Genomic DNA, 27,427 nt, shown 5'->3' on the forward strand with positions numbered 1-27,427 from the left:
TTACAAAGAATTAAATTGAACACATTGTTTATGAAATATCTATAACAATAAAAAGCATTTCCAAACAAGTATGACCTAAAGAAAAACAAAGATTAAAAAAAAATGCAAATGCACATGAACAACTTTACAGAAATTTTGTGGAAATACAATTTGTATGTATGAAAGAAAAGGAAAACAAGATTACCCGTACTAAGCAGTAATATGTATGTAATGCTTCTGGTACTTACAGAAACATGCAGCTAATAATTGATGCTAATAGTTGACACCGAACAACTTTGCTGCTGATTGAAAATCTGACGCAGTACATCATCAAACATACAGAAAGGTGGAACAAAAGTTTGCTGAGAAAGAAAAAGAGCTATTCATGGGATATCAATGATAACCCCAAGCTGTCATCCTTTTAGGTTTATCTGCAAAAGACTCTACAGAACATGAATATTTCAGTATTTACACTTCAATCTCAATGTCCCCAGGTAACCACACTTTACGAAATCCTCATGGAGTCCGAAGAATACAACTGTCCTTCCACATAGTTATGTCATAGATGGATGTATCTTGTTAAAATTCTTTATCTTTATCATGGCATTCTGGTTGAGGGTGTTACAGACCCATGCAAAGTGCTCCCTTTGGGCTAGTAACACATCTATTCATGATTTTCCTCTAATCCAACACAGATTATGCAATGGATACCCTCTGTTCTGCTGCTGCATATTGCTTGGCCAATGTGGTCTCGGGGAACACACTTGTCAAATTAAACCCTAGGCATATGAAAACCTGGTGGAGCCTGTACAGTGTCTATGGAGACTGCACAATATTGTAGGTAACAGGTTAATACACAGATGCAGCGCATTTGTGATAACATCACTCTTGCATTAAACCATGGCAACAGAAAACTTTCGTTCACGTGACCAACTAGAGTGACACACATATATAAAACCAGGCGATGCCCAGTTTTCTTTTATTCATTCATTTATGGCATCATTATTGAGCACTTCCGTTTAAACTAAATGTCCCCAAAAAAAATTACATCTAGTGAAAAAGCATGTGTCACATTTCTAAAATTCAACTGATCAAATATGGAAGAAGAGAGAAACGACAGATTGCACAAGTTTGTTCTATTTTCATTAAATAGTATCTGTGCCTTTGTTGCCTCAGAATGAATCTTTTAGAATATTTAGCTACATGACACTTTCTGACTACAAGTGTGAACACATGTTACACTTACACTGACTCTTTTTCCTTGCAAAATCATAATAGGCTGTCCACTACAAATACGTTACTTGCATCTTTACATACAAAATGAATGCTTAAAACTGTAAGCTTGCTGTTGCAATAACACAAACTAAACCACGCCATGTGCACAATGTATGCCAATTTAAAGTGCTGTTACCACACGACATGTAAAAAATGCCCCAAAAATATGACATGGAAAGGAGAGAAAAGAGAATTGCAGGAAGGATTTTCAAATGATGGAAATATTTCAAGCATGCACTGCTGCAATATACAATGAGCAAATGACATAATTATTACAGTCATCTTACAACTGTTATCAAATACAATTACTGGCCAATCAACAGCTTCATTCCTTATGTCTACTCTAGGGTTCATTTTCAAAATTCTCTTGAAATAGATAACTAAATAAGACCATTAGCATGCTAAGGTAAAGAGACTGACAGATTTTCATCTGGTATTGGTTAAATTAGCACACAGGAACTGCTACATTTATGCAAACAAGAAAACATTTCTGATCACTAACTCCCAACAAGACATTGCAAGTAAGGACGTTACCTAATCTGGAATTGGTTCCTGATTTGTTTCTTTACCAAATGCTTTTCATTCTAATGGAGGGACCTTCTCTGATTAAAAGTGCCCAAGGAACATATCAAATAATATAACTGTCTCTTTTTGGGGGTCAGTGTACGTCTTCCTGTCACCAGCTACCTTGATGATGAAAGGGCCTTTTTCTGATGAAAGTTGCGCGAGATATTTACCAGATGTAGGCTTCTACCTCTTGGGGATCGTTTCTTCTCTGCAAGTAGCTGCTCCAAGCGCCGACTTGCGGCACTTTTCCGATCGAATTTGCCTGAGACACTCTGCGAAACACATGAGTTCATAACTCTTCGAGAATCGGTCGCTCACTTCTTCTTCACCAGCTGCTTCCGTTGCTGCTCCAGAAGGGACTCCAAGTGGTCCGCCCTCTTCACGGCTGCTGCATGCTGCTGCCTCAGCTGGCTCACAGACTCCTCCTTCTTGGCTATCGCTTGCTTCACCCTGGAAATGATTTAACACAAGGAGGCCATCACTGGATGATCGATGAGCATGTTCTGTTGGGAATGGTGGACTGGTAACTTAACCACATACAAATCTTACCACTCCATTCGTACGAAGGCTTCTCTAAAGCTTGCTAGACATAGCAACAAATAATGCATGCTGACTGGGATTCAAGTATAGGAATGCATTTGGTGGAACACAATTGAATTGTAAAGCTGACTAAATGTGTTCTTCACAAGTGTTGTCTATGTAATGCAATATATCGTTATGAGCAAATGTATTGTGTACTCATATTCAAAGTGTCAAGATCAAAACCATTGAGAAGAAAATAGGGCAAGTATGATATTATTATTGCTCTTGATGTTGAGGATGCATGTACCTGATGAGAGAAAGGTCTGTCCCTTCTATCAGAGAAAAGACTTTTTTTTATCATATCATGGTCTACCACCCCTCCTAGGAAGTTTTATCTTGATTGTGCATGACAGACATCTGCATGTGTTGATGTATCTTCTACACGTTTCAATCTCATGCATTCAAAAAGGATAGCAAAGACCGGTAGATAAAGTGACATCTTAATCAATATGAGAGCCTTGCATACAATTAAAAAGTTTTTTCAATGTTTAGTCATTTGATGAAGGGCTTGCCCTCTCCCCGACACTACCCAGGGTGTGATGACCTCCCCCCCCCCCCCCCCCACCCCTCACTCTCATTAAAGATAATATAAAGTTTTGGTACCTCAAAAGTTTCCCTGAGTTTCCTTGTCTTAGTTTGTGTTTCAGGTTAAAGTACCTTTCATATAACTAACACTGTGAGACTTACTCGCCCCAAAGTGCTCTCATGTCTTAGTAATCATGCAATAATGGTTTCGTAAAATACGTGTGTAAAGATTGTCGTGGTACCGCGTCGAGTCAAACTAACGGCTCGTTGGAATTTTTCAGAGCCCGCTCTGCTCTGGTACGAAACCATTATTGCATGATTACTAAGACATGAGAGCACTTTGGGGCGAGTATGTCTCACAGTGTTAGTTACATGAGAGGTACTTTAACCTGAAACACAAACTAAGACAAGGAAACTCAGGGTAACTTTTGAGGTACCAAAACTTTATATTATCTTTAATGAAGGGAGCAGCCCAGTGTCACATTTGTCAGTTCCACAGCCTTGCAAACGACAAATCAAGTTCTGAATCTCATGGCAACCACTCAACAACAACAACAACAACAGAAGCAGCAGCAACAACAACAGCAACAGCAACAACAACAGACACAACAACACTTACAGGGATGGTACAGTATTGGTGGAGATGAAAATTGGGCTTTTAAATTTTTGCGAGATACCAAGAAAACACTTATGATATAGTACAGAGCATACCATTTTAAGAGGAATTCAAAGTTTATTTGATGAAAATTGGGTTTGGAATGACTGAAACATCCAAAAACAAAGTAAAACAAGGTGATCGTAATAAAGTGTGGGTCCCACACTTTATTAGAATTGCTCTTTTTTTAATATCTCAGCCATTTCAAAACCAATTTTCATCAAATAAATGTTGAATTCCTCATAGAATTACATGCTCTTTCATATTTCATAAGAGATTTCTCATTATCTCATCAAAAAATGTTAGAAACCTGAAATTAGGTCTCAACCAAAACTACATGATCCCTTTAACCTCTCCCCTTGTCACCACAGAGGGCACCATCATCCTCACCTCTTGTGCACCTCCTCCATCTCCTCCTCCTTGCTCTCCTGGATGCGGGCCAGCTCCAGCTTGTGCCTCGCCCTCATCTCCGAGATCTCGTTCTTGACTCGCTTGTTCTCGTCCTCCACCGCCACCACCCGGTCAGCGAACTCCTGCCGGATGACCTCCTCCACGTTGTTGCGCTCTTTGGTCAGGCGGTCGCACACCTGTGGTCACACACAGACGGACAGTAAAAGTGTGGCACGGGTCAGAGCATTCTCAGAGGCAATGGACTCTTCCGCACGGTGGTCCCAGACTATTGCTTTTCTGATGAAGCATATATATCACTGTGCATTCATGGCTGATTCATTTCTGCACATTTTGCAGCACTTATTCATGGGTTTCCATTCAATGTGTAAAAGGAAACACACGTGTTGGTATGTCTCCATGTTATAATATAATGCATGTGACATGTCATCTGACACCTTACCAGTCATATCACCTGACACATCTGCTGACACATCACCTGGCTAGGATGGAAAGACCTTTACACAACAAGGAGTTCTATGGTGATTCACCGCGAATCATATCTGGCATGAGTGAATTTTCATAAAAGATAGCACTCTATTATCAATTTGTTTCAGATAACTCTACATCAATACGAAATGATCTGAATAGGCCTACCAGGGACCAACAACATCAAGCAAAACAAAACAAATATGCCTTTTCATGGATAAAAAGGGAACGAGAAAAAGGGTAAATTTCTATGAACAGGTTCGAAATTGTCTAACCTTACGGACTTCAGCCACTTCATGCTCCTTTTGTTTGAGTAGACCCTGTATCCTGAGGTTCTCTCCCTCCACCTCAGCTAGTTGACCTTTCAACTCATTGTGCTTTTCTTGGGTCCGCTTCTCTGAACTCTCCACTTCCCGCAGCTCGCTCTCATACTTGTCCCTGATTCGCCTGGGGGGGGGGGGGGGGGGGGGGGGGGGGGGAAGAAGCATTATTACCAACAGATGTACAGTTATATTAAAATTGTTTGCAAAAATATATACTGTGACCACCACAGAATTTCAATCAAATATACTGTGAAACCAGAAATTTTCACGTGCATGAAACTTTTGCGAAATTTGCCCGGAGCAAAGATTCATGAAAGAAAATTGCATGCTAGAGTGTTTATCTACACAGTGCATTGAATGCCAGTGGTGATTTGCAAGTTTCATTCCGCAAAAAAAGGCCAACAGTTCCAATTCATGAAAGTGTCATGCCACAAACTGTTTTGGTTTTATTATACATATGTCAGGGCTCGACACTAACGGTGGCCCGGTGGCCCGGGCCACCAAAAATGAAAGTCGGGCCACCAAATTTCAGAAAAGGGCAAATTTGGTGGCGCACCTCGGGCCACCAAAATTTTTGAAAAGTGTGTCAAGAAATTCGTAAATTTTTGCGCCGGAAATGCATAAATGCATGCAGTGAGTGTGCGACTTAATAAAAAAAAGTGACTTTTATCAATGTTTTTTTTTTTCGGGCCACCAAATTTTTCTCTCGGGCCACCAAAAATTTGAAATTGATGATTTTGGTGGCCCCATCAGGCCATCGAAAAATAAAGTTAGTGTCGAGCCCTGCATATGTATATACTTAGTCTTTTTTGTGGCTAGACTATCTTCAAAGGCTGTGATATTCTCGACAAAATGTAGTGAAAATACATAACACCTTACAACAAAAAATCTTCGAAACAGTTAGGTGTCTTACCTGCTTTTCTGATTATTCCTAAGTTGTATGACATTTTCGTGTTCATATGGAAGGAAGAAAAGGAACAGGACTGTGAAGTAGAAATAGAAAAAGGACAAGAAGAGAAGGAGGAAGAGGAGAAGGAGAAGAAAAAGAAGAAGAAGAGGAGGAGCAGATGAAGGAAGAAGGAGGAGCAGGACTAGGGGAGGAGGAGGGGAAATGGATGGAAGAGGAAAAGGAGGAGGAGAAAGAGATGAAGAGAAAGAAGAAAGGAAAGAAAGGTGAAAAATAGAAGGAGCAGGAGGAAAGGAGAGGGAGGATGAAAAGGAGAAAGGAAAAGATGAAGAGGACAAGGAAGAGAAGGAAAAGAAAAAGAAAAGAAGAAGAGGAAAGATCCCTTACTTGATCCTATTTTCAGCTGCTCTTTCTAGTTCCTCCCTAGAGGACTGGGCATCATCCTCCAGTCTGGTGATGACCATTTCTATCTCTTTGTCTCGATCCTTCCTTACTTGCTCTTTCAACTCACGCTCCTTGGAAAGAATCCACGTTTCCTGTCCAAGAAGAATAGACACATAGCCATCATTTCAGCATTCCGATAGCAAGCAATGCACATTCATTCAATGAAAGGTGGACATTTAGAAGGAATGTATCCCTCCTTTAACATCTAGGTGGCTATTTCATTTTCATTCTTGTTTCTCAGCAAATGGACATGATCATTTTTTATTACTACCTGATCCCATTCACACTGATTTCAATCTTTTCCACTCATTTTCACACACATATTTTACTCTTCATTATCACGGATATCAGAATAGCAGGTGAAAGGAAATAAATATATTGCCCATATTCTTACTACAGGCAACTGCAATTCTAATTATGAATGCTATCATTATGAGTCTTTACATGGCTCTGACTTACAAGTAGGTCTAATAGCCCACAGCACCATACCTTGTGTTTCATCTGTGCTGATAATTCTGGCACGGTAAAGCATTATTAAAAATATGATACCTTCTATGAGAAACACTAAACTGAAATTTAATTGACAAAATCTAGAAAACGACACTCGAATGTTTTTGTGCTATGTTATCTTAGTAAATTGTCAACCTTAATAAAATCAATTTGTAAGATTGCAACTGCTGATCTACATTTTCAACAAAAATGTTGGAAAAAAGAACCAGTGGGACTCAAACCTGTCGTCCACACGATATACTGCTTTCCAGGCAGTGACACTACCACCAGGCTATCCCTGGTTGCTGGCAATGACACAATGGACTTGGAACCAATACCTGGCATATTTTTTCAAGCATGTTTGTTAATACGTAGATGAGCAGTTCTGATCTTACAAATACATTTGTACAGAGGGTGAAAATCGATGGAATCTATCATAGCACATCTTCACCCCTCTGCATCAATATTCTCTTGGACTCTCTTTATTTCTAAATTTTGACCACAAACCTGTTTCTTCATGTAGTTTTCCTCCCACGCCTCCTTCTCTATCCTCAGCCTCTCCTCCAAGTCTTTCACTTCAGCCTGGAAAGAAATGAGACAGAAAATGAGAAGACATGAAGACTTAACCTTCTCCTCATCTTGTACCCAGGCTCCAAAACAGAAAGAAAAAACACACATAAAAGTCAATGTTATAATTCATAAATCACACATAATTCAATTGTTCCTCGATATATAAAAATTGGCCACCAATTAAAAAGTCCCTGCCCAACTCCTGGATCTATGATGAATAACCCTGAAAGTACATTCACTAATTTTATTTTCATTTTTATTTTTTTTTTTTCGTACTCAAAGTATTTCTGGTTTTAAATATTTGTTTGTTTTGTTTTGTTTTTTTACTTTTTTTACTTTTTGTATTGTTACTGTTTTTAGATTCAGTAATGGGGGTTCTGGAGTCTTTGTACTAAATATGTATTGTCCCCTAGTCAAAATGCCTGTCAAGTTTGATGACAAATTTAACCATGTGTTTTCAACAAGAAAATGTGAAAATTAGGCTTCTATTTAGTCGCTTCCATAGGGCCCAACCCCAGAAATACCATGAACAGAGTATACTGAATTAAAACTGCAGTCACCAATCTACATCTGTACTTACTCCTATCACTAACTTATCATATCCCTTCTGGGTCTAAAGAATATTTGAAAAGATTCAATACATTTGGGGGATTTGTTCCTCCCCTCCCCCCAAGTGGGGAACTGTGCCTATTTGTACAAATATATTTTCTACACTCTAGCAATTACACCTGTCAAGTTGATGAAAATCTGACCATTGATGCATTTTCAAGAGTTACAGATTTCATCGAACACATAAAAAATTGTGTATGTAGATTTTGAACTTTAAAATAGTCACATTTTAAAAAATAAATTGATGAACATATGTTCATTTGTTTTTTTGTGTGTGTGGTTTTTTTTTTTTTTTTTGGTATACTCTGTATCATCAGAGGCTTAAGATGAGTACCTTGGAGGAAAGGGGGAGGGTTGTTTTGAGGGATTGTTTTGTGATACAATATATGATTGTAAAAGATGTTTGGTATGAATTGAAGACATGTTAGCTATTATATAGATTTATAAATCTAGGTCCCCATGGACAAACACACCTATCACAAAGATAGATCTGAAATGGGCCGTGAACCATTACATATATTATTATCATTGTCAAATATCAATTTGTTTTCATTGTGTATTGATACTTCAACCATGATTCATGTTTCAATTATGTCATGTTCAACACTGTATATATTGTATCTGATTTTACTGTTTTATTTCTTGATTCATGTTTCAATTTTGCCATGTTCAACACCGTTTATTTTGTATACGATTACACTGTTTTGGAAAAAACAAACTAACAAACAAACGAGAAGAAGATGAAAATGTGAAAATTGGGTCCCAACTGGAGAGAGCGTGTTTACGACAAGACGGACTCACTCTGTGCCTTCTCTCCTGTTCATCCCTGGCCTTCTCATACTCCTCCTTCATGGCGCTGATAGCCTTGTGGCTGTTGGACTCCATCTGCTGCTGGAGCCGGTCCACCTCCTGCCGCTGCCGCCGCGCCTGCTCGTTGATGCGGTCCTTCTCCTCCTGCACCTCGCCGTACATCCTCCGCCGCTGCTGCTGGTAGGCCGCCTCCTCCTGCTCCAGCTGTTTCTCGTATCTGCGGAGTTCGCGTTGCCAATTTTGTGCATAAGTTTCTCATTCACATGCTACATCAAGTGTAGGTAATGCTAATACAGTACTCTTCACTTAAACAAGTACTTTTTAAATTGGTACTCCACTTGATTGGTTAAAAAAAATACTCTGCTAGACTCTGCCCGATTAGGCGGAGACTGCTGTAGCTGTGTCTCTAGCCTTTTTCTACTCTCTCTCTCTCTCTCTCTCTCTGCTCAAAGGAGAATGAAACCCAAATATAAAATATGTGGACTGAGTCAATGCAGCAACATTAGTAGATTACATCAGTGACCATTTGAGGAAAATTTGACAATCCCTTCAAAAGCTATGAATTCTGATAGCTTTGGTGCCCCTGGTGGTGAATGAGATGACAATAAAGTTTTGCGACTCATGTACGGACAACGATACAAAAAAGTATAAAAAGAAAACTCATTTTCAGTTTTCTACAATAATGAAAGAGCACTTGACTTGTCTTTCAGAACCAACAGGGAATGATATTACCCTTGACATATGCCAGCAACAAATTAAAGGAATGTGTAGTTTTCATTAAAAAAATGAAAGTTTGTGGAATTCTCTTAATATTTTCTTTATATCACTTTCCACACATGTGACATCACAAAATGCAGTAACCTCACCCAGCAATGGCTGAAACTTAAAAACAATAACTTTTGAGTGGAATGTCAAATTTTGTCAAACTTTCACTGACATGTTCTACAAATATTGCTTCATTCACTCAATGCACATGTATAGTCGGGTGTCAATCCCCATAAACTGTAATGATTGTCACAAATTTTGCAAAAGGGTTTCTCTACCTGTAGGCTGCATTCAATCAAAACTGCCATAAAATGTTATAAACATTTATAATCCTCTTTTACTCTTTCAATTCAACTCAACTGACTTTCTCGCATTATGAAGTAACCTCTAACAAGCTAATATTCCACATTCTGATCAAAGTCTGATTTAATATTTGTCACCATCTCTCTCTCTCCTTCAATTTCAAACTTCCATGTTATGTCCTCATTATTGTATACTTCACTACTTGTTCGCACCGAACACTGTACACCATGATCCATCCAGCTACACAGTAAACCCAAGTCTACTTGGCTACCAAACTGACATCACACAAATTGGTTTCCACAAAAAAAAAACTGCACGCCTGATTAATATTATACCTGCAGGATAAATGTGTACACGCACAATTCAATATTAGAGAACAAATCTTGCCAGAGAACAAATCCTGCCACAAGAGGGCAGCATACCATAATGGTGTATGAAAACAATGAGTGGTGAGTGACCACATACTGTATAGTGCAAAGCCAGAAACATTCGTGGCATGAGAGTTTTGAGAATTGAAGCTGACGGCCTTTTTCGCGGCATTAATCTTTCACGAACTGCCACTGGCATTTCATGCATTGTGTAGTCAAACACTTTCGCATTCATTTTACTCTTGCGATTCTTGGCTCCTCGCAAAATTTGCGAAAGTTTCCTTCACGCACACAAAAATTTCTGGTCTTACAGTATTCTTAGGATACTACGCCCCATACCTCTGCTTGGCTAGTTCCCTCTCCCTGCCACAGGCAGCCTCCTTCTCCTCGGCCAGCTGCTCCCGCACCTCCTCGATGTGCTTGATATACTTCTGGCCGGCTCGCTCCTCTGCTTGCAGCATCTCCGCCTCGTGGATTGTCTTCAGCTTCTTGATCTCAGCCTTGTGGCTGGCGATGAGGCGCTGGATCTCCGGCTCAAGTCCCTTCACCGTGATCTCCTGCAATTTCAATCATGATAATTTACTGAAAGGATAAGGCAGCGAATGAGAAACTGCTGAACTTCAGTCTACCAATGAAAAGTTTTATTGCAAAATGAGCTAAGCACCATTTTTAAACATTTAAAGGCAGCCGATTGCCATTCCTAATGGTACGTAAACTCCGAACGACCGAAGTTTGTGCATGCAATTGCGCAATGCCAGACTCGGTGCTATATCCATAAACGTGTGGGACAATGCTGCCACTGAGACACGTGTGTGTGTGTGCATGTGTGTGTACGCATCATACACAAACATTGTCACCGCGAGCTGCGGTGATTGGAGGAGAGAGGCCAGAAGACGCGCGTGAGTGTGTGTGTGCATGTGTGTGTACGCATCATACACAAATATTGTCACCGCGAGCTGCAGTGTTTGGAGGAGAGAGGCCAGAAGACGCGAGGCTCTTTTGGCCTCTCTTCATGCGCATGCGCACTGAGTGTGTGCGTCCATTCGGAAGCTCACGTGGCTCGCTCGGACAGCCATTTTGGGTTAGGAGATTAGCACAGAGAGCGCTCTTGTAGCCTACGCGTTTTGTTCGCTGACCCATTGAGCTATTCTCATTCGGGGTCACTACATTTGATACAGAATGGGGGAGGCAGCGTGTTGTGTTTGTCTCCGTGCCGCACAAACCACTCGCCACGACTGAGTGCCTTTAAAAGTAAGTCCGTCATCAGACACAGCAAAATTAAACCTTTCCAGTAATACCTCAATCACATGACAAGGAATATTCTAGAAAGTATGATTGAAAATACCCTTTATTTTCTTATTATTTTCTTTGCTTTTTTAGCAGCTTTAATCACAAATATCTCAACTTAACAATAATGGAGTTAGACGCATCCTCTCCCTGTGTAGGTTTATCCAACCACCTCCCATGCAAATGGAGACCTTTACTTCCTTAATCTCACGTGACCATACTGGCTTTCCCTAAAATTCAGTAAAGAGGAATAACTGGGAGAAAATAAGCAAAACTAGGACATTGCACCCATCCCACATACTTCACTATTAGTAGGTGTTGACTAAGATAAGAACACAAGGCTGAATGAAGCTTCTTCTTTCCTTTAGAAATAAGGAATGTTTCTATTCAAGGAAACCAAAGCCCAAACATAAATGTGAACTGAGTGAAAGCAGCAACATTAACAGAACACATCAGTGAAAGTTTGAGGAAAATCGGACAATCCGTTCAAAAGTTACGAACTTTTTAAGTTTCTGCTCCGTCATCGCTGGATAAGAAGACTACTATATAAATTTCATGACATCATTGTGGACAACAATATAAAGAAAATATAAGGAGAATTCCACAAAATTTCATTTTTCATGAAAAGTACACATTCTATTGACTTATTACTGATATATGTCAAGGGTAATATTATTCCCCGGCTTTCTGAAAGAGGTAAGTCAAGTGCTCTTTCATTATGCTGGAAAAGTGAAAAGATGTTAAATTTTCTCTGTATTCTCTTTATATTGTTGTCCATAATGACGTCATGACGTACACGTATAGCAGTCTCCCTATCCAGCGATGACAGCACCGAAACTTTAAAAATTCATAACTCTTGAACTGATTGTCAGATTTTCCTCAAATTTTCACTGATGTGTTCTGCTAACTTTGCTACTTTCACTCAATCCACATTCATATTTGGGCTTTGGTTTCCTTTAAATGGGTACAGTTGGCAGGTAGGCATATCACTTTACTTACAGTTTATGCTTTTTACTTTCTTGATGAATTGCACCATGCATGGTTCATCTGGATATAAATTCTGTTTGATACTTCTGCAGCCACTGCAAACAAAATGTACTACTGCTGGTAGGTGTCCTCCCAATACCTTTATCTTCTTCGTTTTCTCATCAATCCACTTCTCTCGGCGCATCTTCTCGGCGGCCGCCTGCACATCTTTGATTTTGGTCAGCTCTCGTCCATGGCTGTCACACAAACAAGAGAAACACTGCCTCATTCATTGTTTATTCCTAACATTACTCTTTGAGAAATCTAACATTTAAAACATCAACTTCCAAATGAAGGACAAACCATTTTCCATAGCTACTCAAAATACAATTCTCCACATGCCTGTAGATGCCAACCAGTGTAATGTGCAATCAATGAAAAAAATACAATTTATCATGTCTTCTTCAGGAATCCCCAGAGTGCTAGTTTCACATTTCGCCCTCATTTGTTTCAGGAACATTACAGGGAGAGACATTGTAATATCATGTGAGGGCAGACTTATACTAATCCATTACTTGAAGAAAGAAGCACAACCACACACATGGAATAGTTTGTAATGAGTGAACCACCTCTCTCAAATATAAGTATTGAAGTTGAGAGGTGGGATGTCTTTTCCTCAACTTACTTCAAATGCACAGACACATCAAGCAATACTTTTGAAGCGTTTGAATTGTCTCACCCTTCCTCCAAATTCTTGATTTTGGCCTGGTATTTCTTGTCCACCTGCTTCAGCTCGGTGACGACTGAATCATACTTCTCACTCAGAGCCTTTTTGTCATCTATCAACTGAGGAGGAAGACGAGGAAATAGAAAGATAAGCAACATGGTCCTGTTCAGAGGGTAGCACAGGTTCGCAGGAATACTTTATCCTAGAGTACAATGACAGGAAATATCTCGGCAGGATTCATGGACATTTACCTAAACTATGTATTGTGAGCTTTGAAACAACTTGATGAGATTCATTCCAGAATTGGCCAAGTATGGGATTGGTTTTATTTCAGTACAAACTTTCTGGTGTTGCTTGGGGCTACTGTCTGGTGTCATTGCCGAAAGCTCTAACCCTGCAAATTGCTTGGTATGACTGTCTGACACTTCTGCCTGAAACTACTGCTTTGAGCCATTTCTGCAGAGTTTTGTGCATGAAGTTTCTGTTTGAAGCTATTGCTTTTTGTTATTGCCTTTTGCTATTGCCTTGGATGTTGCTATTGCACTGGAGCTATTGCCTGACTATCAGAGGCAAGAGCTTTTCCTGTTTGCTATTTGGCTTGACGCTATTGCATATAGTAACTGCCCTGGGTCTATTGCCTGGAGCTTTGCCCAGCTTTTTTTGACAAATACTATTCCCTGACACTATATACTGCCTGACAGCACTATAGCCCCGGCACTATTCCCTGAAGCTTTAACCCTGGAACCACTGCCTGGAGCCAGGATTACCTGATCAATGAAGGAGAGATGTCTCTTGATCGTTGACTCATACTCTTCTTTCTGGAGCTGGAGGCGCTTCTTCGTCTCCTTCTCCTGTTCCTTGGCGTGGCGGACAGTCAACTCCCTCTGCTGGTTCTGCATTCACAGCGAGACAAACTCATATAAAGGAGATGTTGTGGCTCAGGGGATATGAACATAAGACTACAAATCACAAGGTCCCTGATTCAAGTCCCCTAGCTGCAGGGAGTTGTGCCCCTAGGCAAGGCTCTTTGTGCTTATTGCCTAGTACTCTGGAGGGGACAAAAAGTACTTGTTCCCTTCGTTGGTCGCTTGCTTACAAGCATTCACTGCTCCCTACGCAACCACCTAACATAAATCACAATACAATAATACAAAAATACAAAGAGTGAGAAGCTACCTGTGAGGTGTACATACTGCCCTGCACCTAGGGATGCTCACCCCTCCCCCTCCCCCATAAACTTAAGTTTGCTAGGTTATTCATTTCTTTTCCACATGCCCCATCACAAAGTAACATGATGCATATCAGGGCAATTACCTCCCGAGGACAATTACCCACCCCCAGACTCACCAGAGCTTTCTGCAGCATCTTAACGCTGCGCTCCTTCTCCTCCAGCTGCAGCCTCTGCGAGAGGACGGTGTTGGTGACCTCCGAGGCGGCCGCTGATGCCTCCTCCAGCTTCTGGATCTCCTCGGCAGAGGGGACCAAGGCAACGGGAGGGACGCTGCGGGATGTGGGAGCATCAACATCGATGGCCTGGTGTAGGACAAAGAAGAGAGCATACATTGATAATGATCAACATCAGGTCAACTCTTTGTTTTGTTTTGGTTTTGTTTGTTTGGGTTTTTTTTTGTCTGATGTCAACCAGTGGAGCAGTACATCTTTTTGCAACTTTATATGACTTAGGATGTAGACACTTATTTTGTTTGTTGTATTGTTCTTTTCTTCCAACATGATGATGGTTAACCCTCATCAGACTGTGCTTTTTTGGCTATGCTAAATCCACCCCACCCCCCCCCCCCCCCACCTGCCCTTTTAGGGTTAAATCTGGGCAAGTCAACGATTGGAATGGTAAACAAGGAATGTTCGCGTGCATTTTAATTTCGCGAATTTTGCGAGCGGCAACATTTGCAAAATTAAAATGCACGCGAAAGTTCTTGCCTACACAATATGCATTGGATGCCAGTGGTAAGTCGTGAAAATTTCATGCTGCGAGAAAGGCCGTAGGCTCTAATTCACGAAATTTTCATGCCGCAAATATATTGTGTTTTACAATACTTCCACTGCTTGACATTAGAGAGTCAACAACCTTCTAATCTCAGCAGATGATTTACTGAGAATAACAATCATGAACACAACCACATCCAATGCTTGACATCTTTTTCCTCCATTGCAGCTGTTGTTGTTTTTCAGGCCTTGTAGATTTGTTTCCAATTTTTCCCACTTCAACTTATATTCAACTAACAGCAAGATAATTAGTAAAATATCAGTCTAGAAAAGCCAATGAAAATCTCATAATTTTGTCAAACAGTTCACATCCCAACATCACTAACAACTCTTCAGTGCCTACTCCATTTACTGACAGGAGGGTAATATACATCTACAGCATGTTACAAAGGAGCTTCATTGCAGGGCTACGTGATACCACCATCATCTAAACAAGGATTCATCCCGGATAAAACTGCCACAGGACATTAACACAGATTTCAGTACCAACCTGTGAATATTCGCTGACAGTATCCTGCTCTGCTTTGTCCACTTCATCCAGGAATGACATGATGTTCCTGAAGACAAAGAAACAACTACAATTTTATTTTTCATTTTACTCCAATGGTTTCAATTCATGTCAAAGCTATATGAAAAGCATGCAATAAGAAAATCATTAGGAGGACCATATCACTGTATCACACACATTTTCTTTAACCCTAATCAGGCTGGGGGGGGGGGGGGCGGAATCCGTCCCCCCCTCAACGTTTCGCGCAATATCTTCTCAACGCGATAAGCTCCCGCCGCGATGTTTCATGACTTTTTTCTTTCAAGTATCGCGCAACTTTTGAAACCCAAATTGTTGCGCCCGCGCGTACCGTTTTGATGCAACGCCCGTTCGAAAAAAATTTGTTAACCCCAAAATTGCTCCAAAACGTGATTTTGTGTACAAATCCAATGCAAATTGTGTTTTTTCAATGAATTCACATAAAAATTCATATCTTCACTTAGAATGGCCGAAATTAATTCATTTTAGCATAATAATGCTTCGAAAAATGTCTGTGACAAATTTTGGCCAAAAAACAAACAAAAACAAAAGGTCAAAAAACAAGGAAATACATAAGAAATTCAAAAAAAAAATAAAATACATAAGAAATTAATTTCGATACAGATTTTTTTTTATCCTATGTCTCAGAAGAATGATACAAGAAACATTTTAAAAAAGAAATTAGCTTAATTGGAGCATTAATAAGTGATTTAGAGCCCAAAACTGATTTTATGCATAAATTACAATAATTAATTAATATAAAATATAAGAAAAATTTTTCGGAGAGAGCAACCATACATTTTGATAGAATACATCGCGGGTGTCGCGTGTGCCAATTTTTGGCGCAATCGCGCGTTCCATAGGCGAGATCTGAAGGGGGGGGGGGGGCGGAATCCACCCCCCCAGATATAGCATAGCCAAAAAAGCCCAGCCTGATATGGGTTAAGCCACACACACAAAAGGAAAAGTATGGAAAGGAAATAACTTTTGTCCAAGTTGTAAAAAGATCCAGGATGATTTCTTGTCAGAGAAGCAGATTGTAAATAGATCTCAGGCAACACAGGAATTACAAAAAACTACAATAGGCCAGTGGGTATCATCAAAGGTTAAACTCACAAAAAAAAAGAAGAAATAACAGTGAACAATGTAATGGTGAAGATGACTGAAGAGCTGGAAAGATATTGATAAATAGATGAGGATGCAACGACAGAGGGGCCTACACTCCCTACCTCAGCTTCTCGTCAGTAAGCAAGGCGTGGCTAGCTGAGGCCCTGGGAGGGGGGATGTCCTTACTGTCGCCCCCTCCCATACTCTTCCTCACCACCTCGTGAATGTTCTCCTCAGAGAGGTACGACTTCACCTCGCCCCGGGATGCGTTCACACTCCCCGATAAGTGGCGACTGCTTGCTTGGGGCTCTGGCTCCTCATCCTCTTCTTCCTTGTCATCGAAAATGTCCACTGTGACAGGGAAAGAAAATTTGTCTCTCAGGTTTTCCCTTTCAAAATTTGTTGGAGGCAAATTTGTTTAATAGATAGGTCAAACAGGCTGCACTTTGCAGAAAAAAAACAAAACCCAAAGCTACATACAACTGTATATCTTTTACAACAATAATTCCTCTGCAGGCTTATGAACATGGCAAACTCTTGTTCAAAGTGCTGAAATTTAAGAAATCTCAAATGCAGTCTTCAATTATTGTGGTAACAAGGAATAGTCACATACAGACAACTTGCGTACATGTTGCCAGGACCACCTGTTCCTTTATGAAATGCATCTAGTGAAGGGAAGAACCACTAAAACTTTAAACAAAACAGCACATGAGATGTTAATCATCATAGTGAGTAGATGAAAGATAGTCAAGTTAATTCACTGTCTCATGATGCATGGCAAATGAGAGGATTACAACATTTCAGCTGCAAGACTTGCTAGTCTTTGCCAGGCTATGTAAAACAAGTGTTGCTGCAAGCATGTATCACAGCAATGACATAGGATCATTGAACGCGGAGGCACGCTATTTTTTCGATTCGCTGAAGGGGAGGCCATGTTACTATTGGGTCAATGAGGTAATATCTGGCTAATTAGTGCATTCAAGCCGGATGGGCTTGCTCTGTTCATCAAACAAAACAACATTTCATGACTTTTTTTTTCTTCAAATTTTGAGAGCACCCCTTTCAGAGGGAGGTACTAATTGCAGCTAATTCACAAAAGAATGTTGTCGCCTTACGCCATGCCGGTCCTTTCTTCTTCTCGGTCGGGCTCGGTATATTGACCGGTTCCTCAAGGAGCTTCAGGGTGTCCAGGAGGTCATTCAAGGTGGTCTTGGTGTGGGTGTTGCTGGTGGTGTCCTGCTGGACCTCACTGTCCGTGTCACCCGTGTAGCCATTGTCTGTACCACCTGTCCGATGAGTTGCTGGCTCACTCTGTTATGAAATGACCACATGATATTCATCATAACTATTATCAACTAACACCTATGGAATAAAGAAGAAGAAGAAACTAGAAATGTCGCTACAGCGACTGGTTATACCCCCGCCAAACAACATTTCATAAGCTTTGGTCAAAACAACATTTCATAAGCTTTGGTCAAAAAACTGAGGAAGTAGTTAAATCCGCAAGATCTTTCCTTGATCTTCTGCCATTAATATGCCGTTACCATGGCAACGTACTTTCGGGTACTGTCGAAAAATGCGTCTTGCACATCTACAACCAAAGGCACACATCTGTACCAAGTTTCATGGAAATTGGGCAAAAACTGAGGAAGTAGTTTGCAACACAAAATTTTCCATCATTTTGGCTCATAATATGTGAGCTGTTACCATGGCAACATACTTTTTGTCACTGTCAAGAAATGTGTCATGCTGACCTATATCCTAAGACAAACATTCAATATGAATTCCATGAGAATTGGAAGAACACTGATGAAGCAGTTTTGCCATGAAGCATTTTGCCCTATATTTTACCAATAACATGCCGTTACCATGGCAACGCAATTTTTGCCACTGCGGAAATATGTGTCTTGCACATTAACATATATTCAGATGAACATCTGTACCTGATTTCATAAAAATTGATCAAAAACTGTGGGAGAAGTTTGCGACGCAAGATTTGTACCCATTTTTGCCCATAATATGCCGTTACCATGGCAACGTACTTTTGGGTACTGTCAAAAAATACGTCTTGCACATCTACAACCCAAGGCACACATCTGTGCCAAGTTTTATGGGAATCAGTTGAAAACTGAGGAAGTAGTTCGCGACGCAAGATTTGTACCCACTTTTGCCCATAATATGCCGTTACCATGGCAACGTACTTTTGGGTACTGTCAAAAAATACGTCTTGCACATCTACAACCCAAGGCACACATCTGTGCCAAGTTTTATGGGAATCGGTTGAAAACTGAGGAAGTAGTTCGCGACGCAAGATTTGCAACGGACCGACCGCCCGACCGACCGCCCGACCGACCGCCCGACCGACCGCCCGACCGACCGCCCGACCGCCCGACCGTCCGCTGATTCCTATATACCCCCTTCAAACTTCGTTTGGCGGGGGTATAAAAAAGAAACCTGGCATGAAGCACTGAGAAATATCTCCTCATCAAAGTATTTTCTTGTTCATTCGTTTGTGTTCTTCTGGCAATTCATACAAGGCAAAACTATCACAACAAAAGCTATACGCCCATTCCTGCCAACCAGCCTGTCTGTGTCAGTCACACCCCCTAATCCCACATCTAGCTCCAGAAGTGGGTCCACTGAGAAACACATTCAGGCTGCCTATAAGGAGATAGCAGCAAAGATCATGATGACAGTGATCATCTTGCAGAAACAAACTGAAAAACAAAATCCCAAATACTTTCGAACTCTGTGGTCCTATATATTTGCAAAAAGCGCTTATAAATCAGAAATGCCTGTTTCCCTTCTCAAATGTTGCAATTACCACGGACAACCATGGATAATCTAAAAAGTGGAAGACATTAGTGAGATAGTAATGATTTTGCAGACTTACCTGGTCTATCACACAGCATTACTTTTGGTGGACATTTGCCCGCATTACAACATGAACATTGCCCTTCACATATTATGAATATTATGAATAATATGAGTTTTGTCATTAATTACATTACACTGTACTTGATAGCATAGTCCTTTGTGGCAGATAGATGTTTAGGCAGTGTTAGGGACAGATAAGTGCATTTGCACACCCCTAACCCAAAGCGTAGAAAATTATAACTTGGACAAACGCAGGGTCACAAAGAAATATACAAGAAAATGCTGTAAATGCAATGTCATGATATCATTCTACAGGGACTGTCGGTTGAAAATCTAAAATGGAAAGAACTTCACAAAAGCAAGAAACTCACTTCAAAAATCTCATCTACTTTTCTCCCTACACTGCTTGCAGTTCCCGGCCTCTGTTGTGCACTTGATCCCGGCCTTGACTGGTTGGGGCTATGTGTAGTCCCACTTGCTGATTTTCTTGTAGTGTCCTGTGCGGGGCTTGGGCCGGAGCCTGTTGATTGTTTCTTCACAGCTCCTTTTCTATTGCTTGGTTTCTTGCCGACTTTGCCACTTGCTTTTAGGTATCTCAGCTCTTCTTCCGCCTTCTCCTTGATTTCTCGCTTCTTCTCTTCTCTTGATCTCTGCAGGTCCTATTTATCAAGAAATATTACAGCATTTCCTTCAGCACATATTAATGAATAATTTTTACCTCTCCTGCAATAGGCATTCATGTGTACACTTTGGGAAACACAGCATTTTACATGAAACCTGGGGTAACGGGGGGGGGGGGGGGGGAAATACAAAAATACTGCAAGAAAAAAAAAAGAGTAACAGTTGGCATCTCTGACTTCTTTGAATGAGAGCAACACAAAAAAATGACTTAAGGACGATCTTGTGTCCAGAAATGGCATTCATCAATGCTGCCAAATGAACTAGTGACTTTTTGTGACTAAAACAAACAGAGAATAAAACAGTTGGAGGACAAAATACCAGCAACTAGCAATACTGGGTCACACATCTGTTTGAATATTGGCCATCCCTGGTAATCAAAACATTTGAATTTCTTGACAGTATCAAACACAACAAACACACATCTGTTGTCATTGTGGGCATTTCAATTATGTACAACAGCAAATCTCTTACTGAAAATTTGCCACTAGATTTATAGCCAGTCTGAGAGTTCTGCACGTACTTACCACTACAATGCATTCAAAGTTACAGTTACATTATATTTGTGATATTTTAATGTCAACCATCAGAGCAGCACAGCTTTCTTTTCAAAGAGAAAACGAATGACTTTTACCTGGATTGCAGATTGTCTTGCTTGCCGCAGCTTTTCCTCTCGTATCCGTCTACGGTCCTTCTCCTGCTGTTCTTTGGTCCTCTCCGATTCCTGTTCCTTCTGCAGCAGCTCCGACCTCTCCTTGCGCTTCTGACTCAAGATCTTTCTTATCTCGTCCTCTCCCTCTTTCTGCCTGCCCTCAAGGTGTCCCCTGTACCACTTCTGAATCTTACTGGCAGCTGCATTGACAGACTCGATGTACTCCTCTGCCACGGGGTGGTCCGACGACGAGTTAGTCCTTGCCAGAGCCTTGGGGGCACTGTAAGTAGTATTGTAGGTTGGTGTCTGAGGAGGTACTGGGCTATGCCTTGGTGCACTTCCAGCGGTCGCAGCGAGGAGCCTCGAATCATCGTTCAAATTGAATTCATTCTTGCCCGTCTTATTGGGGCTGGGGGGCCGGATATTCTTGTCCGAACCATCCCGCATCGAGACGGTCCCATTCCTGAGCGCAAGACCGGTGTAGTCCATCTCCGGCTGACGGTACGAGTTGCGGGCGATGTGGTTGGAGTCGATGTCCTTTTCCAGCTGCTGCGTGAGGGACCGCAGTGGGGACGATGGCACGGCTGCCTGGTGCTCGTCGGCTGCTTCGCTTGCAGCTGATCGCGAGCTGTTCAGGCGATACGAGTCCAGAGTGCTCGTGGTTCTGGCACTGATGGGGATTGCAAAAGCTCGGCCTGGCACCTGCAGAACACAAACAAAGAGACATCATTATCAACATATTGCTTCTAACAATGTACAGAATTTAATATTGGTTCGATGAGTGTAGTCCAGAAAAGAGACCAAACCACAAATGAATAAACAAATAACCAAACACCCAAACAGTGTCATGGTCAATATGGCACAGTGCACTCCAGCTAGTGTATAACCAACACGTTTATAATGAAATCCTGTTAAGAACAAGTAAAAATTCAAGTCCCAATTCCATCATCATTATCACTATCAGCTATACTCACTACCATAAATATTTCATTATCAATATTCACAAAATGCACAACATGAAAATACAGCAAATGTTAGAATGTGGACATTAGGACAGCAATCTTGACATCAGGCAAGGTGGTCACGTTTTCTTCCTTTCTTGGTAATCCCACTTTGTACAAAAAATAGAAATATTGGTAACTAGAAAAGCACTCTGAGAGCGCAGACCTCCGCCAAGCATGCAAATCATTTTCACCACTGATCTTGTTCTTCCGTAGAGATATCAGTGATTTCCACCCATACGTACTTATAGCATTGTGTGCTGAAAGTTGCCAGATTTCCCAATATAGAAGCCTTTGTTACGTCATAAACACTCAGCTGCACGGCGCGCCTCACCCCAACAGAAACTAGAGCACGCACTTTAGTGTGCACAGGCAAACCTCATATACGCGCAGCCTGAACTCTCAAGTTCATTGACCCTACCTGCCAAAATGTCAAAAATCCTTCATAAATTCCCCAAAAATTATCGGATCACTACCAAAAGTTAATCGTATGGTACTTGTGTCATTCTCAACCTTTCCTGCAAGTTTCATCACAATCCGTTCACTACTTTTTGAGTTATTTTGCACACGGACAAACGAACCAACTAACAAACAAACCAACGGTAACGAAAACATAACCTCCCCCCTTGGCGGAGGTAATTAAAAGAAAAAGAAACAGAACTCACTGTTTCCTGAGTTTTCTTCTGTGTTTTCCTCGACTTTCCTCCAGATCTGTTCTTGATGACCGGTTGATGATCAGTGTCAAACAGAGCCAGGAAGTCAGAGGAGCTATTCAAATCAAATTGTACACACTGGATTTAGTAGATGGAAATACATTGTTTTCTCTTCAACAGAAGTACATATTGTATGCAATTACACTGAGTCAACTTATTACAATCTTTAATTGCTAGGTTTATACTCCAAGAGTTGTATATTTTTGGTAGTAAAGCAATTACTATAGAACCTGAATGATACAAGTAGATGATTATTCATAGAAAATTCAGCTTAGGATATTTAGCCACTTGATTTTCTGTCATGAATACACGACAAGGTATTTTTGATAAAAACGATGATGGTTTGAAACCTTAAACTAAAATGATTATAGTAACCTTCTAATTTAAATGAATACATGACAAGGTCATTTTGATTTTTAAAAAAATGATGGTATGAAACCTTGAACTTGAATGATTACAGTAACCTTCTCAAAAAAATGTTGACATGACAATATCGTGGTTAATGACATATACTGCACTGCCACATAATTCTGCACTCAACATTTGAGCACAAAATAATTATACAATTGTATGTATGTGTGTGTGTCCGTGTGTCAGCATGCTTACAAATTATGGCCGCAACAGATAACAGTGTACGTGAGCTTACGGTGGATTTTCCATGGCTTGAAGAACGGAGTCTGATTCATCTGTTGTATTACTGCGAGCTGTTGCCTCTGCATTGTAACTCCCAGCTTCAGTGGAGAGGCGTTTAGAAAAGAGTGACAAAGTAAATACGAATAATACTTGATGGAACATGATAGAACATCATGATCATAGGAAAATAAATATTTGTCAATGCATGTGCATCCTAATAACAATATTTATTCTTTAACCTTTGAGTGTTGCTTTCAGTACAGTGCACTCCCGTTATAACGAAATGCTCGGGACCGGCAGTTTTCTTTCGTTGTAACGAAATTTCGTTAACCGAACAAATACAATATATAACGAAAATAAGGAAACCACGAATATATGTCATATTCTGTATGCTGAATACTCATCATGCACCGGAAAGCTAGGAAATGTGATGGGATTACTGTATCACAATAATAAACGCAAGTTCCCCTCAGAAACTGTGCGTGACACAAAGAGCGAACACACAGTGGTGTGAAGCATTCACCCATGCAGAGACGCTATAAATACTTGTTCCGCTAGGTATTTTCGAAAGCAATTCGCAAATTTTGTTATATCGGAGCACATTTCTTTTCTTTTTCTTTGTCTGTGGCGCTTGGAAAAGACTTCGTTATAATGGAAATTTCGCTATAACCGTGTTCGTTATAAGCGAATTTTTTACAATAGACTTTAATGGTGATAATTTTGGGACCAGAAGATTTACTTTGTTAATAACGAAATTTCGTTATAACCGAGTTTGTTATAACGGGAGTGCACTGTATTGTAAATTATCATTCATCTCTGTTTTTCTACAACAAAGAGAAGGTGACATTGAAGAAGATTTAGCATTTAAAATAACATAGCTCTAACATTTATTTAACATTTCTTGCCTGGAACTGCTCAATTGCTTTAAATAGTTAGATGTATGTGCATCTAGACCCAAAGATGAAGTTCAGTCAAATCTTTGTACAGGAGTTGATCGTTTGTAAGCATGCGTAAGACTGTGAAGCCCTTGTTATACACATGTATGCTATGCAGAATCATGAGAGAAACGTTACTTTCAAAACAGGAGATTCCCATAGTGACTTTCTGTACATGCAAGTACATGGTATATGCAAGTAACATTACACAACAGTCAAAGGACAAAAACAGTATTTTACCTTCAACAAGGTGTGTTACATCACATTACAATAGGCCATATTTGACTGACAACTTAAACTCTCTCAAGATTTATTAGGTATTGCTAGATAACTTTTGGATCTGCCGCTTTGGATTCCACTCCCTTCTTGCTGTGATAGCTTTTATGTTCTCAGGGTAAGTACAATCTCTCTTAGAGGACATGTCTACTAAAATTGTCACTACATTGTAATTTGAAATGTCTTAGGCTGCGTTTATCAACTTTCCCCTGTTTAAACGACTTTCGAAAGCCCTTTCGATAGCCCTTTCGATAGCCCTTTCCATAGCCCTTTCGAAAGCCCTTTCCATAGCCCTTTCGAAAGCCCTGTCCACTCCCTGTACTATTAATGTGCCGCTTGTTTTCGTCGGCTGCGTTTATCAACTTTCGATAGCCCTTTCCATAGCCCTTTCCATAGCCCTTTCGAGAGCCCTTTCCAAAGCCCTGACTGCCTGTACTGTTAATGTGCCGCTTGTTTGCTAAGAAGGGACGGCGAAAAGCAATTACCATCATAAAGACATATCTTCCTTTGAGAGTGAGGAGTCACGATACAATGCCACATGAATCAATTGTCTTCCTACTCCTATCTGTGAGGCAGCTCCAGTTTAGCACATACGTCAAATATTTCTGAGTAGCGGCATGAGACATGGGATCAAAGGGAATGAGACTGTTGTTACTTTATTTCTCAAACCTTGTTGGTAAGAGAAACACCTCCTTGTTCCAAGCATATGCGTGCATTACACACAGCTGTATGTATACACCTGTGTACACGTACTCGTGTGCACTTTACGTGGCGCGTGTCTTTTCAGAAACTGGAAACGCATGGTTGCGCAACCGCAGTATAGGGCGACCTAAAGGGCTTTCAAAACAGCTTTGCGTTTATCAACTTCGAAAGGCTTTTACAAACAGGTTTCTGATAACCTGTTTAGGAAACCTGTTTGGATCGTCACAAATTTCGGGCTTTCGAAAAGGCTTTCCTATTAAAGGGCTTTCAAAACAGCTTTGCGTTTATCAACTCGTGAAAATTCCTTGAAAGCTGTTTGGATAACCTGTTTCTGTCGAGAAAGGAGAGTTGATAAACGCACCCTTTCGTAAAAGGCTTTCCTAAAGGGCTATCAAAACAGCTTTGCGTTTATCAACTCGTAAAAATTCCTTGAAAGCTGTTTGGATAACCTGTTTCTGCCGAGAAAAGGAGTTGATAAACGCACCCTTAATCTCCCAGCTAGGGGAAAAAATATATAAATAATATTTACTTCCCTGTTGAATATGAGTCTTATCTCTAATTAAGCTGGGTAGCACAGTATTGTCATTCTAATTGCTTGAATAGCGGATCAGAATTTTTGTAATATATGTGGTCCAATCCTTTACACATCCCTTGAACTACTAGTACAAGACGCTTGATTCATCAGTGCCCATTCAAAGACTTTGCTATCTTTTTATGCTGGATAAGATTTTAAAGGGATGGTACAGTATTGGTGGAGATGAAAATTGGGCTTTTAAATTTTTGCGAGATACCAAGAAAACACTTATGATATAGTACAGAGCATACCATTTTAAGAGGAATTCAAAGTTTATTTGATGAAAATTGGGTTTGGAATGACTGAAACATCCAAAAACAAAGTAAAACAAAGTGATCGTAATAAAGTGTGGGTCCCACACTTATTAGAATTGCTCTTTTTTTGGATATCTCAGCCATTTCAAAACCAATTTTCACCAAATAAACATTGAATTCCTCATAGAATTACATGCTCTTTCATGTTTCATAAGAGGTTTCTCATTATCTCACCAAAAAATGTTAGAAACTTGAAATTAGGTCTCAACCAAAACTATACGATCCCTTTAACACTGAGAGAAAGAAGCAAGATTTGGTCTGTTCTCACCTCTTTTGTGTCTGGAGTCAGAACTGCCAATACCGGAACTACTTGAACTTCTTGTTAGGCCATTTGCAGTGCCCTACAGTAACAAAATGTGAAAAGAGGGACACACATATAAAAAACACACATGCACACCAAAAGCACAACACAAACACACACACAATGTGGAATGCTTACTCTAGACAATGAATGTGAAACAAAAAAGGAATCAAACACTAATACAAACTCAGAGTTAAAATTGCATCACTGTAAATACATGTAATTTTTTAATTTGCGAGTACAATGTACATTGTCAAAAGCCCAGAATATGTCATGTGAAATCTGGCGCTTGGTAAACCCAAGGTCTCATAGCAGTAAGTCTCTACCATTTTTTTTTTAAATCATCAATCTAACTGATTTATAAAATTATAAATTTGTTAGTGATCCTGCCTATCTGTTTGACTTCTTGAACCATATCATATTGGATGAGTAAACGTGTTATAGCTGAAACATCATTTTGTTGACAAGCATTTTATCATAACAAGCTCTTTACACTGAATTGATTAGTCTGCTAAATCAAGACTTTCTGTCAGAAAAAACATTCTGATCACAAACAATTACAATATGGAGATTCAAGGTGAATGAATTCACAAATGTGGCCAGATGTTTAAACTTGTCTAATGGCACAGTTTCAAGAGCTTTCAGCATAAGCAAGATCTGAATATCAGAATCAACTGGAATTCTAAAAAGCTAAAAGGGGGTACAGTCTCTCACCTTGCTGTTTGTAGGCTTTGACCTGACGTTTGCCCCAAGTTCTCCCCTCCCGGGCGACCTCCCCCTGGAGGTTGACCTGCCCGAATTCGGCCTGCTGCTGCCGGCTGTGCTGGGTCTACCCGTGGTGGGCCGACTGCTCCCCGGTCTGCCTGGCGTGGTGCCTCCACTGGCCCCAGTCTTCTTCATAGAGGAGATCTGAGAGCCGCTGAGACTGAGGCTCAGTTGCCTGGACTGAGACATGGTTGACAGTATGAGTCAGTCACCTATGGGAGACAGAAATGGATAGAGAGAAAATTTATTTGATGCTCACTGTGGTCTAGGAGTCTCTTAGAGGACACTTGTGGTAAATAGTCACATTTAAGATAAGCAGGTGAATTGACTGCAAATTTAATG

The 27,427-nt window shown here is 40.4% G+C and overlaps 1 protein-coding gene across 1 annotated transcript; it reads right to left on the reverse strand.

Annotated features, from left to right (window-relative positions):
• Nucleotides 1-1,881: 1,881 nt before the first annotated feature.
• Nucleotides 1,882-27,283, reverse strand: LOC139740923 (centrosomal protein of 131 kDa-like). The gene is made up of 20 exons (XM_071651511.1): nt 27,035-27,283; nt 26,288-26,360; nt 23,232-23,316; nt 22,538-22,640; nt 20,854-21,573; nt 19,913-20,200; nt 17,780-17,975; nt 16,787-17,015; nt 15,522-15,588; nt 14,375-14,560; nt 13,795-13,920; nt 13,040-13,146; nt 12,461-12,557; nt 10,387-10,604; nt 8,603-8,828; nt 7,130-7,204; nt 6,077-6,225; nt 4,735-4,906; nt 3,974-4,170; nt 1,882-2,271 (listed from the first exon to the last, which is right to left on the reverse strand). Exons 1-20 carry the CDS (start codon nt 27,272-27,274, stop codon nt 2,136-2,138), a joined length of 3,690 nt encoding a protein of 1,229 aa, XP_071507612.1. The 5' UTR covers nt 27,275-27,283; the 3' UTR covers nt 1,882-2,135.
• Between the last annotated feature and the right edge of the window lie 144 nt (nt 27,284-27,427).

The sequence above is a fragment of the Diadema antillarum genome, unplaced genomic scaffold (assembly GCF_040938485.1).
Source record: "Diadema antillarum isolate AM-2024a unplaced genomic scaffold, OU_Dant_1.0 seq00000891_RagTag, whole genome shotgun sequence".
Taxonomy (NCBI): Eukaryota; Metazoa; Echinodermata; class Echinoidea; order Diadematoida; family Diadematidae; genus Diadema; species Diadema antillarum.

Coding starts and splice junctions, on each gene's coding strand:
- LOC139740923 (XM_071651511.1), bottom strand. CDS start 27,274: ATGTCTCAGTCCAGGCAACTGAGCCTCAGTCTCAGCGGCTCTCAGATC. Junction 8,829..10,386: donor AGGGAACTAGCCAAGCAGAG/GTATGGGGCGTA, acceptor CGAACTCCGCAG/ATACGAGAAACAGCTGGAGC. Junction 4,907..6,076: donor GCAGCTGAAAATAGGATCAA/GTAAGGGATCTT, acceptor CCCCCCCCCCAG/GCGAATCAGGGACAAGTATG.